General features: G+C 38.9%; 1 protein-coding gene across 3 annotated transcripts in view; it reads right to left on the minus strand.

Moving 5' to 3' along the window:
- Positions 1-1,984: 1,984 nt before the first annotated feature.
- LOC129692233 (contactin-4) overlaps positions 1,985-12,744 on the minus strand; it is a 1,033,094-nt gene continuing 1,022,334 nt past the window's right edge. For all 3 annotated transcript variants that reach the window (XM_055628516.1, XM_055628514.1, XM_055628515.1), the window contains 2 exons: positions 5,529-5,697; positions 1,985-2,334 (listed from right to left, as the gene is read on the minus strand). In XM_055628516.1, the coding sequence (XP_055484491.1) occupies positions 2,234-2,334; positions 5,529-5,697 (270 nt within the window). In that variant the 3' untranslated portion in view covers positions 1,985-2,233. The remainder of the gene's footprint in view (positions 2,335-5,528; positions 5,698-12,744) is intronic.

Below are 12,744 nucleotides of genomic sequence, written 5' to 3' on the forward strand. Positions count from 1 at the left end.
AGCTGGAGTGTTGGGCATGCCCTAGGACAGTGGACATTTGGGCGGGAGAGGGAGGGGAACATTTCCAGGAGGAACAGCCATGAGACCTAAAGGCACAGAGGTGAGACCAAAAACAAGCAGTGTTCAGGGACCAAGTAGGGCTCAGTGCAGCTGGATATAGGAGTAGGGGATTTTAGACTAAGAAGGGATTTACATGCTTAAGTTTATATATAGATTTTATAATTTCGGCAATGTTTAATTAAGGGTTTTGAAATACCAGATACACTTAGTTCAAATATACAAAATCTTGGCTAGCCAAGAAAAAAAAAATATTCTAGTCTCAGTGTCAGGACATTGGTTACTTGATTTTGATCCTCTCTGTTTCCAAGGAGGATCTAAAATGGTGTCTTCAGGGTTGTCAATTCCAAAGTCACCTTTGGAATTGGTTCACCTAATTTGGGGCCAGATCTAGAGACTTTTGAGTCCCCCTATGATCCCAAGTTGTAACAAAGCACAGGGCAAGCTAACAAATTCCCTGACAGGCAGGAATAATGCTTCCAGAAGGCAGATATCTTTACAAATGACAGAATATTTATTAACAATATCTTTAAAAAAGATTACATATGCTAGATCACTGGTAGATAGCATTTACACTGGGGTTGGGAGCTACCTGGGGTATCAGGTGTTTTTCATTCATTATTTTGTTGATTTTTTTGCATGTGATTTTAAATCATATTTTAACATAGAAGTAAGCCATATCAGACTAAGAAAAGAACACAGCTGAAATACTGACAATATTTTCCCTGTTACCATCCTAATTTTTTACACAAATGGAATCCTGATAATGTCTTTATTGGATGAATATGATTAGCAGATTGGAAAAGCTATGTTATGTGTAAGCAAAAACGACAAATTACAGGCAATCGTGAGCTCTCCAGGAAAGAAGAAAAAGGTGTCTATGAGTTTGTATGTGAAAAGCTTTGTAAAAATCTCCTTGCCTTCTATAGTCTACCCTTGTCAGCTTACAAAACATCCCCAATCATAACAAAGAGTTATATTCCATAAGAATATTATTGTGTCAATATTGCCATCTTTCATTGTATGACTTTAAGATTATAATGTAAAGCTTATAAAGCAACCAGACTAGCTACTGCAAAACAGGAGAGACATCAAGATACAATACATTTGTACTACTGATAGTTTATAGAATCATATGTAAAATTCTTTGCAGCAGCTATTTGCTGAAATAGGAAAAAATTTCAAATTACATTATGTTATTGTCATTCAAAAGGAGGGCTCTATCATTACAGTTACACATGTTATCTATAGAAATTTTGAAATTATAAATCCATTGACAGAATTGCTTATTAAAAAATTTACATTCAAAACAGATATGTCTAAAGAGTGAAATTACCTTTAATGCCATGAAAGACTCGGTTGACTATAGTAACTTTTTGTCTATGTTACTACAGGATATGTAACTTCAAATTCAATGTCTACGATACGCTACTACAAAGACGATGCTCAAATAAAGTCTTACCCAATGATGCTAAGTTCAGGGATTGGAGGATTGCACGAGGTGCCTCTTGGGCTGGGAAGTTCAGCTTTTGAGATCTGTAGTTCCTGAAACCATCTCAAGTTGTGTTGAACAACAAAATTCACAACAGGGCAGGAGAACATATCACATATGTCAAAGGGACTCGAAATGCATTAACCATTCAAGGGATAATTTATATACAGCAACCTTGAGCTACAGACCCAGTATCTAGCTGTTTTGCCACTAGATCCTTGTAAAACTGTACAAGTCATTTTGCAATTCATTTACTGAGCTGAGTTTCAAACTCTGTCCTTAAAGGAAACCTTCTCAAATCATAATTGTGTGGTTGTGTTGCCCAGAGCATTTTACAGCAGAGGAACAAAAACCAATATCTACATTATATGTTAACTTTAAAAAATTCTATAAAACACTAAATATATAATAAAAATATGCATATAAGGACATATGTAAACTGCTTTGGTAACATCATATTACAGATGTCTTCAGTGCATTGCAGAGTTTCCAAAGAAACTTCAGACAAAGCTAGATTTGCTTTGAGGAAGTACTGTGTAATGGCATTCCTAACGAAGCAAAAACATTTTTTTTCCAGTAATAAGATGTACTTGAACAACAATATTACTTAGTACTGGGCGTCTTCAAAACAACTAGCTAAATGTTGCTTATATTATAAATAGCAAGTCCTTTAGATAACTTTTGTCATAAACTAGACCTGGCTGTGAGAGATATCATTATTGTGCTGATGGCTGACAGTGTGCACGCATTGGAGGTAGAAGCCCCAGATCCTCTTGCATAGGAATCTGAAAAGAGAGAACAAATTCATTCATAAAGACCACATCCTGTATAGAAAGAAAAGCACTATTACAGGGCTTACCAACACAATATGGCTGACTGGCTTCTACAGAAACCATTCTGTCTATTTGTCCATTGTCTGGCTCTCTATTTTATTTTTAATGAGCATGTATGTTGTGCAGAAACCCTTATGTGCTCAGGTATGTGTGCACACACATAGGAATGAATATGAAAGTGAGAGGACACTGTCAGCTACTTAAATGGGTGCCATCCACCTTGTGTTCTTGAGGCTGGGTCTCTTACTGGCCTGGAACTCACCAAGGGATCATCCTGTCTCTAGCTCTCCAGTGCTTGGATTACAAGGGTAATATCTAGCTGTATCTAGCTTGCTTTTTAAACATGGGCTAGGGGTCATATTCAAATTCCCCAGCTTACAAGGCAGGCACTTTACTGAGCTTTCTTTCCAGCCCTATGTACATGATTCTCTCTCAATAATTAACTTCAGTTGCATGATGACCTGTCTATGGGCTTGGGAGCAGGTCAGGGATCATCTTGCTTGCTCTTTTTGGAGTTTTATAAATTGAGGATGTCCATATCCAATGTGACAAATATTGCAAGCAGTATGCCTGATAAAGGTTGCTAAGTCCATGATCTAACAATATGAAAACTCATACTTCCTTTCGATTCCACTTCTGTGCTGCATAGTTACACTCAGCACTTACAGCGCCCTCTATGGACAGATACTGTGGCTGTTTCTTTCATCAGATTAGGAGATTGGGCTCCCCAGAGATGAGGTAACTAACTTGTCTAAAATTGTCTAGCTAAATTAACGACTGGCTTGGGAATCTAAACCATGTTTGTCTAAACGTACCTCTTTGCTCAGACTAAATAATTACATTTTAAACAAGCTTTTTCATATGTGTTGTAAATTTTTTTATAATAAAAGCTTTTCCATTGTAAGTCTGTTTTTTTGTTTTGTTTTGTTTCTGTTTTTAAAGGCTGTTTGATTTCTCCAACTGACAGAATGGAAGTCTCTTAAAGGAAGATATTATGCTCTGCTAACACTCATATCTTTATTAACAAGCCAAGAAATATGTTTTTATAATAAATAAGACCAAGCATCACCAGTGAGGAAAAGAACAATCTTTGTAATGATAAGAAGTTTGTAGTAAGATTTAAGCAAAGTGAGATAAACAAATCCCAATCGTGTGTTGTTGTGGACTGGAGATTATAGCCACAGCTCACTGTAGAGTTGGCTCCCTCACAGCAAGTCACACCCTTTGTTTGGTGATAACCTCATCTACATAGTTAGTTCAAGGCCAGCCATGGTTACTTAGTGAGACAAACAACCAAACAGAATACAGTTCAGTGGCATATAAGTCTATTAACCATAAATATATATTATATAATATTCAAAAATATTTTATGCACATATAAATATATACACATATATTTACATATGTACTGGTGTATGCATACAGATACAGGTATGTATATTAGTGTTTATGTAAGTATGAACTTCGTCTCTGGGGTGTGGCTTTTTGCCTCAGTTTCCCACTGAACTCCTTACTATTCTTGAACTACAGACAAGTACCTATTGAATCCTTCCTAAAGGATAGGCAATTCAGAAAATGGTGAAATGACGAGGGAGCTCTTTATTCTTCTGAATTGAGAAATTTCACAGAAGCCATTAAAATTGCTCCATGGCTACTTTGCTCTCATTTCCTCTCTGTATTATATAATAGCCTTTTTCTTCTTTAAAAAATAAAATGATGGATAGCTAGCAAAGACTTACTCTAGCACTAAAAGTAGGGCCTCACTGTTAAAGATATCATCCCTGGTTTAAAATGCCACCTTCCCAGTGATAGCTTGAAAGTTTATTATTCCAGCCTGCACTGATCCTCTAATATCCAGACCTCAAATGCAAAGGCCAGAAAAATATGTATCTAGATACCTAATAGCAACTTGGATATAAACCCAGTCTTTTCTTTATCATGGTAAAATATGCCATAAATAAAGGGAGCATGTAAAGTAGAGAAGATAATTTGGGTAGGTATGGTTACTATAATCCTGGCATGTAGGAAGCAGAGGCAGAAGCATTTCTGCAAGTTAGAAGACATCTTCCTTTTCATAAGCAGCCCAAAGCCAACCAGAGCTACTTTGTGAGACCCTGCCTGTCAAAACAAAGACAAAAACCAAGATTCAAAGCAAAACAAAGACCAAAAAAAATGTGCAAAATCTATTGGCAGTTCTTTCAGATGCTGTATAAATAGCATTGCTCTTTCTAGATACTTTTAAAATAATGCCAAATAGCACACAAACATTCATTAAACGGTCATTTTCCACTCACCTGCTTCTGCCAATCACTATTTTGATTTCTGACTCTATGAATTTTCTTTTTATTAAAATAAATAAAATCATGCTATAAAAATTAGTGTGCTGTTGAGATATTTATAAACACAATGCTTAAAAACAGAATAGAATGCATTTTCTCAAAAAAAAGCTACTTTCACATACTACTTATGAACACTTAGAAATGGTGACCATTGACTATATGGAGTCATATGTATGTGTAGATTTTATATTATATACTCAATCAAAATCTAACACATTATCTTTAAAATATTTCCAACTCAAGACTGAATTATACTAGTTTACTGGGAATAAAACATCACGGCTTAGTTAAGAACTTTTTGGCTAGAACATCCTTGCACTGGGGAGTTAGAGGCAGGTGGAGCTCAGTGAATGCAAGGCCCACCTGGTCTACACAGCAAGCTCCAGACCAGTCATGTTACATAGTATGACTCTGTCTTAAACAACAGTAATGATAACAGCAACGCCTTTTTCTCTCTTTTTCCTAACGGCATTGCTTATTAACTTTACAGGCTATAAATAATTTCGGGCCTATGTACTTGGGAGACAAATGGGTCAATATAAAAAAAAAATCTGTTGTGACTTATGTGAGACAGCCTTCATTTACTATTTTGGTTGGTCACTGACTAAATCCATCAAAATTGGACAAAGGGCTTTTTGCATGAAGTTTCTCACAACCAGAAAACATCAGTTGTGGACTGAAAGATACTCCTGTCATTCATCTGAATTATGATTCTTTTCAGGCTCAATTTGTTTGAAGCCTTGGCTCATCTGGGAGAATGGCACAGTAGGCAGGGGGCAAGGCCAAGAAAAACAAAAGCGTTCTTACTTGATATCTTTGGGATTCGGATTTGTTCGCTGCTGCTGCCGTCTCCTCCATCACTGAATGGCTTGATCTCTATGATGTAATCTTCATCAAAAGGTAAAGAAAGCTCCACTGATGTTTTGTTTGTCTCAATGACAGACGTGCTGCTTTGCCTGTTCCATCTGTACAAGACCTGCTCGTGCAGAAAGAGTGGGTGTCAGCGGCTGCTCTAACTGATGCCCCCAAGATGTGGTGTTTATTCCTTTCTAAATCTGTGTAGCAGTTAAATGTAAGATGATGAGAGCTCTCATACCACTCACACTGAGAAGGCTCGTTTGTGGTGAGGGGTCATGTCTGCTGGTAGCGAGTTGTGGAGGGAAGAAATGAAAGGATACTTCAAGTGGGGAAGGGGAGCGGCATGTTTGCCTGTTTTTCAGATGGGTCAGATAACATTTAGAAGACGGAATACGTCTTTAAAGATGCAGTCAGTGATACACCAGGAGCCTTGGCATCAAAATAGACTTGGCTCTATGTGACCTTAGGTCATTCACTTCACTTCATTTCTCTGAACTTCAGTTATCTCCACTGTAAAATGGAGGAAAACCACCCACTTTTCTTTTCTTCTTTTTTGTATTTACATATTTATGCATATTTATACTTATTTTTTGAGAAGTAGTTTTATTTATTTTAATTTTTTAATTAAATTTTCATTTTTTATATTAATTACAGTTTATTCACGTTGTATCCCAGCTGTAGCCCCCTCCCTCATTTCCTCCCAATCCCATCCTCCCTCCCTCATCTCATATGCCTCTCTCTAAGTCCACTGATAGGGGAGCTCCTCCTCCCCTTCCATTTGACCTGCACTCAAGATGGGGGTGTCAAATAGCCAGCAACTATGTTCACAGCAGCTTTATTTGCAATAGTCAGAACCTGGAAACAACTCAGATGTTCCTCAATGGAGGAATGGATACAGAAAACGTGGTACATTTACACAATAGAATACTACTCAGCAAATAAAATCATGAAATTTGCAGGCAAACGGTGGGATCTAGAAAAAGATCATCCTGAGTGAGGTGTCCCAGAAGCAGAAAGACACACATGGTATATACTCACTTAGAAGTGGATACTAGACAAATATTACAGGATAAGCATACTAAAATTCATAAACCACCCACTTTTCAAAGACTGAATACAGTAAAGGCTGGGCTCAAAGGTCAAATTAAGAAAGTTTATCTATGCAAGCTTAATGGAACAGCAGGGGTTCCAAAAACAAAAAACACCCAGCAGGTTGTTATCAAGAAACTTATTGAATGAGGGTGTTTCTGCACACATAGAGGGTTTCTGTGTGGCAAGGGCTGTGAACTCTGTGGCAAGGGCTGTGAACTCTCCACTTTCCTTCCTACTTTTTAAGGATCACCTAGAAGAAGCAATTGGTGACAATGTGAAATTGTGATTGTTCTGAAATTTCCACTCATGCACCTTTGTTTCCCCCCCTGGACCTCTTAGATGCTGAGCTTGGACTGTAATTTTCTGATGAGGAGGCTGGCTAGGTTTCCTGAAAACACACTTGTTTGGTGGCTCTGATGGTTCTTAACCCAATAGAGAAAAAAAAAAAAAAAAAGAGCAAGGAACAAAAAATGTACACCTGCCATTGTGTTCCCAGCGACAACTATGAGTGAGGACAACTATCCTGTAGATTCTGACTTATCAATGTCACCCCCATCCCACAATGCAGGTATTCTTTCGCCTTTTCACAGGTGAGAACACTGAGGCCCAAGGACCTCATAGCATGGAGAAGTGGCAGGAAGCTTATCCCTATGCCTACATAAATAAATCAGTCATAAATCAAAATAGCCCACCTTCTCCACCTCCCCACAGGATAAAAGGGATGGATAACACCAGTGGTCCTCAGCCTTGGATGCTTTGAGACACTTAACTGGTGTTCTAATCCTATGCTTCTTAGCAGACTTAGGAGGGTGGGACACAATTTTGTCCTGCAGGGGGCCACTCATTAGTGTCTACAGACATGCTTGACTGTCATGTATGCTGCTCTGTACAGTGAGTAGAAAGTCAATGCTGAAAGTAACCGTACAACAAAGCATGGTTTCACTCCGGTTGTGGGTAGGTAGGGGCTTGTAAATCCCACTCCACTTCCACTCCAGGCTGCTCAGAAAGCACTTACAGAGGTGGGCGTGCAGGCCATGATATGCTTTTATTAAAAAAAAAAATTTATTCAGATAACATCAATGTGAGATTAGGCTAGTAAAGTCAATTTTGCCTCAGAATCATTTGGCAAGACTCCAAACATCATTTATTCAGCCCGTCCCTGCAGTCTCTGATTGCCGAGGTAAGAGCTAAGATCTGAACTCTTGCCATTCTTCCAAGTCCTCAGTCTACACCAGTGCCGCTAGACCAGGTATCCTCATTTGAGAACGACAGGACTGGCTCATCTTTTACTAAGACCCCTATAAACACTGATCTACTGAGGTCAGGGAAATATGGTCAGCCTTCTATTGCAAGACAGAAGGAAACATGAGTGAAATTCATAAAATTTCCTTAACAGAGTTTAGATCCCATTTAGTTCCCTGGCACTTTATCACCTTAATTTACGGCCCTCTAATACAAGGTGAAAATCACAATTTCCTTAAGGTGGAGAGATTCACAAGCCCTCTCCTTCTCCAAGCTGAAGCGTTGGCTGTGCCAGGCTCAGCATCCCTTTGCTAATGATCAAGTGCCAATAAATCCTCAGGCACTGCTTCTCATCCCAGCCCTTCAGGAGAATGGGCTGGCTGATGGGATGCAAGGTCACATCTGGCTCAGAGGAATAAATTGCTTCTTTGATTTACTTCTGGTTCTTGCAAGAGCTCAGAGAATCCAACCAGTTTCAAGTATAAATCCAAGAGAAACATTTCCAAGAAAGAGCAGTCTTTCTCTCTCTCTCTCTCTCTCTCTCTCTCTCTCTCTCTTTTAAATCAACACTGCTTATCAGTCTTATAATAGTGGGAACTACAGTAGCACCTGAATAAAGGCCAGAAAAAGCTTTATTTACGTCAAGCACTTGGCCCAGCTGATTGACAAGAAGGCCGTGCTTGTATCTGATATAATACAGGCAGGGAGAAAGAAAGGATTCCTGGGAACAATGATAACAGCAGCACACACTGACTAGTTCTGCTTCTCCACTGTCTGAACACTTCTGCTCCTAAAGGTTTTCACAGTCACTCCCCAGCTATGCTTGGTTTTTAGTTTGACCTCAAAGATGGCAACCTGGCCTGGGGTCCCATGAAGAGTAAGTGATTGGCCCCATGTTTAAACCTAAGTAGTCTAAACTCCAGAGCCTGGCTTATTCATATCAACTTGGTTACCACCTCTGGGTGAAATTGCTTTTCCTCTCTGGTGTCGGTTTCATATGTGCAAAATAAGAGAACTTAAAAGGGGGTATGGGTAGGAGGACAGAAGGTAAAGGAGTCTTCTACAAAACCTGATGACCTTGATTAGCTAGATCTCCAGGATCCACTTCGTGAAAGATGAGAACTAGCTACTGAAAGTTGTCCTATGACCTCCTTATGTGTATTATATAAGTGTGGGTATAAGCACATGTGTGTTCATGTGTACTGAACACACACACATTCACACACATACATACACAAATAAATAAAATGTTTAAAAACATGATAAATGCAAAGAACATGAAGCCTGAGGATCACATGCTTTCACATGTATTATTTGTTTGGCCAGCTTAGTGTTTGATTTCTTTTCTTTAAAATACCAACTTTATAAACTAAGAACTTACGGGTGGAGGGTTATAGTTATTGTTGAAACATACTGAAATGGTGTTTGCTATGGTTTGGGTGTTTATCTGCTCTAAAATCTGTGTTAAAATTTAATTGCTACTCTGACCATTTTAAAAGGTAGAACATGATGGCTTATGCTTAAAATCCTATTATTCAGGATGCTGAGGCAGGAGAATTAGTGTGAATTTGAGGCTAGCTTGCTACATAGTGAGTTCTAAATCAGCTTTGGCTACAGAGTTACACCCTGTCTCAAAAAAAAAAAAAAGTGGAACATTTAAGAGGTGATTAGAATCATTCAAGATGTGCCTGGAGACCTCCATTGTGAATTGGTGCTGTCATGGGACTCCTGTCTCCTTTTTTGTGTGTTTCAGTCCCTTGCCTTCTGCCGTGTAATGATAGAGAAAGAAGGCTGTCTTTGTAGGCCAGCAGTTTTGTGTTGGAATTCTTAGCATCCAGAAATATGTTTCTGTTCATCATAAATTAACAAGCCTCAGTTATTCTCTTAATGTAGCTCACACAGACAAAGATACTGGCCTACTGGTCTCATTTAACAAGTAGAGCTAAAAACCCAATAGTTCTTCGGGAAAGTCACAAAGTCTGTTTGTTGCTATAGTCACCAATATTTCTCATTCTGTTACACTGGCATATTACCTCTGGATCTTCATGCCTTCTGTCTACGTACTTTCCCAAAGAGCGGCCTGTCTCACTTCCTCCTTTCTTTCAAAGGCCAGTTGAAACGTCACCCCTAAGGTGTGACAAGGGTTTGTGTTTTCATACAAGGCTTCCTTGCCTTTGTATAAAATGACACACCTTTCCTTTTTGTCCACTGGCTTTTTCTGGTCTTCTCACTGTCATATCTTTTTCTTTTTAATGCCTTATTTTTCATCTGCTGTGTCTGCTGATTGCTGTCAGGCAAAGTAACCAAGTGGTCAAGGGGAAAAAGCACATGCCACACTGCTGTGTTCAGATCATAGATTTGGATACTCCATAGATACTATTTAGTAGATTTCTGTGTCTTCAATTTAGGGTTAATAGACATAGTAGATTCTCAGATTTTCTTCTTTAAGGGGTTATTAAGATAATTAAGACCTTTGGATAGAGTTCTAGAGTGTCTGTTGAATGAGTTCAGTCACATATTTTCACTTATTTGTGTGGGCAGTTTATTTTGCCAGACTGAGACCAGAGGTTATTCCTTAAGGTATAATTGTTAGGTCCAGAAATTAGCTCAAGCGGGACTATAGGAGGATTTCTAAAGGTTAAACAATATCCAGCATTCCTCAGGAACTTATGAAACTGGCTCTCATTTGCCAGGTAGAGTCTCAAGGTTTAAATCTAAAAGATACGACTTTTATGTCTAATGCCATTAAAGATGACCTCACTTGACCTGCTATTTGAATCGGAAAGAGAACTACATGCCCTAGTTTTAATTTATTCTTAGATTTTATTCTTTTACTACAGAAATAAAAATTGTTTCCTCACGTCCTATATGAAGAACAATAGGTCTCCTCCGGGAAGTCAAATGTTATGTTTCTCTTGGCCTGCTTTGCCCTCCACATACCCTTCACGGTGTATGGTGCCTGCAAATGTGTATGCAGAAAGAATAAACTCAGGATGGGCCTTCTTGGGAAGATGTTACAAAGAGAATTTGCTGTGAGCATTTGTGAGAAGAAGCAGACATATAAAGAACTGACAATAAAGTAGTAATTGTTGCCAGTTGGCAAATCCCAACATGCACACTGCTACTTACACCTGAGGGCACTCTAACACACTTAAGGAGGAGCTTGAGTGTGTGTGTGTGTGTGTGTGTGTGTGTGTGTGCGTGTATTCACAATATGATCACTGGTCAAGCTAATCTTTTTTCTAGTTGCCTGAAACACTTTGAGCAGCTTCTCTGCCTGTTGATTTTGTTTTGGCACCAGCCTGAAAATAGGATTAAACTGCAGTAGAATTGTTCCCATGGACTCAAAGGAGTAAGACTATGGCCCACAAATCCAGTTGACACGAAGCTAAATTTTGGCTCAGTTGTACTTTTCAGAAGCCAGAAATGTTCAAGAATAAACTTAGTTCAAAGGAAGATGGACACTTCCTCATTGCTAAAAGTAAACATGCATTAGCTATGCCATTTTCTGCTGAGATGTCACGGAAGGAATTTCAGTGTGGCATTCAAGACAGCATTTTGCTGCTGTCTAGCTGCAGGAACAGTGACATTTTGCAAAGCTTTTGATAAACCATTGTCGGCATGGCTATGTTGACATGCTCTTGACTGTTAGTGATTTTACAGTAATCCATTAAAAAGAGAAAAAAAGACCTTTCTTGTAGTTTTGCAAGTCCACTTAAATAAATCCTCCCATAGTTTTCATTATTTAAGGAGGATTATAAAACTAAGTCTATGGTTTTCAAATTTTCTGAAGCAGAAGAGCTTGGAAACCAAGTTTTTCATTATTCTTAAAAAATTGGGAACAATTCTACTCATTATTATTTAAGTTCCTTTAGATATTTGAAGTATTATACTTCTGAGAACTTTGTTTTTCTTTCAGCTAAACATCTGCAGTTTCTTTCTTCATTCCTGTCAGAGGTTGGGGACAGGCCTTTGGTCATGGATTACTCAGAGTATCATCTGGCCTACATGTTTGGATACAGCCAAGCCTTCTACTCCTTGCACATAGACAGCACCACTCACATCAGAATGATACACTACTGCTTGCACATGAGCTTTCCACCTTCCCCGCTTTGAGTCTGAGCTGGCCTTAGAGTAGCTAGTTCCATCCTTAGCTTTGAAAAGGACACATAGCTTTCATCCTCATTCTGTGTCTCTCACTGAAGCGAAGGGTTCTATCAGAAGTCCTGCTACCTTGAGATGGTCACACTGTAAGGAAGCCCAAGATATGCATGGAGAGACTCTCATGGAATGAGTGACCTCTGGCCAACCTCTAGTTAGAGCCATTTCAGTGAGAAAGCCACACGTGTGTGACTTATATTAGGGACATTGCCCATTTTGGCCAAGTGAAGAATGAAAATCGTAAAAATGAAACAATTGTTTTAGCCAGATTTTAGGTGGCAACGGGAATTTAGTCAAAGGCTGGAGAGGTGACTTGGCCATCAAAAATATCTACTTCTCTTCTAGAAGCCCTGAGTTCAGCTCTAGGTCAGGCAGGTCAGAGCCTTCTGAAACTTGAGCTCCACAAGATAAAACACCATCTCTTAACCTGTGTGTGTGTGTGTGTGTGTGTGTGTGTGTGTGTGTGTGTGTTCATGTCCTCTTGAAAGACAGCCAGATATTTATATGATGTGGCAAACAACATTTCCACAACATTTCCAGCCTATTTTCTTACTGAGAAAGTTCTGTACAGAAACAACAGCAGGAATGAGAGTGATACTGGGAAGTTAGTCATGTTAATTAAATACACACACACACACACACACACACACACACACACACACACACACAC

Source organism: Psammomys obesus, unplaced genomic scaffold, assembly GCF_907164565.1.
Source record: "Psammomys obesus unplaced genomic scaffold, mPsaObe1.curated_primary_1811, whole genome shotgun sequence".
Lineage (NCBI taxonomy): Eukaryota > Metazoa > Chordata > Mammalia > Rodentia > Muridae > Psammomys > Psammomys obesus.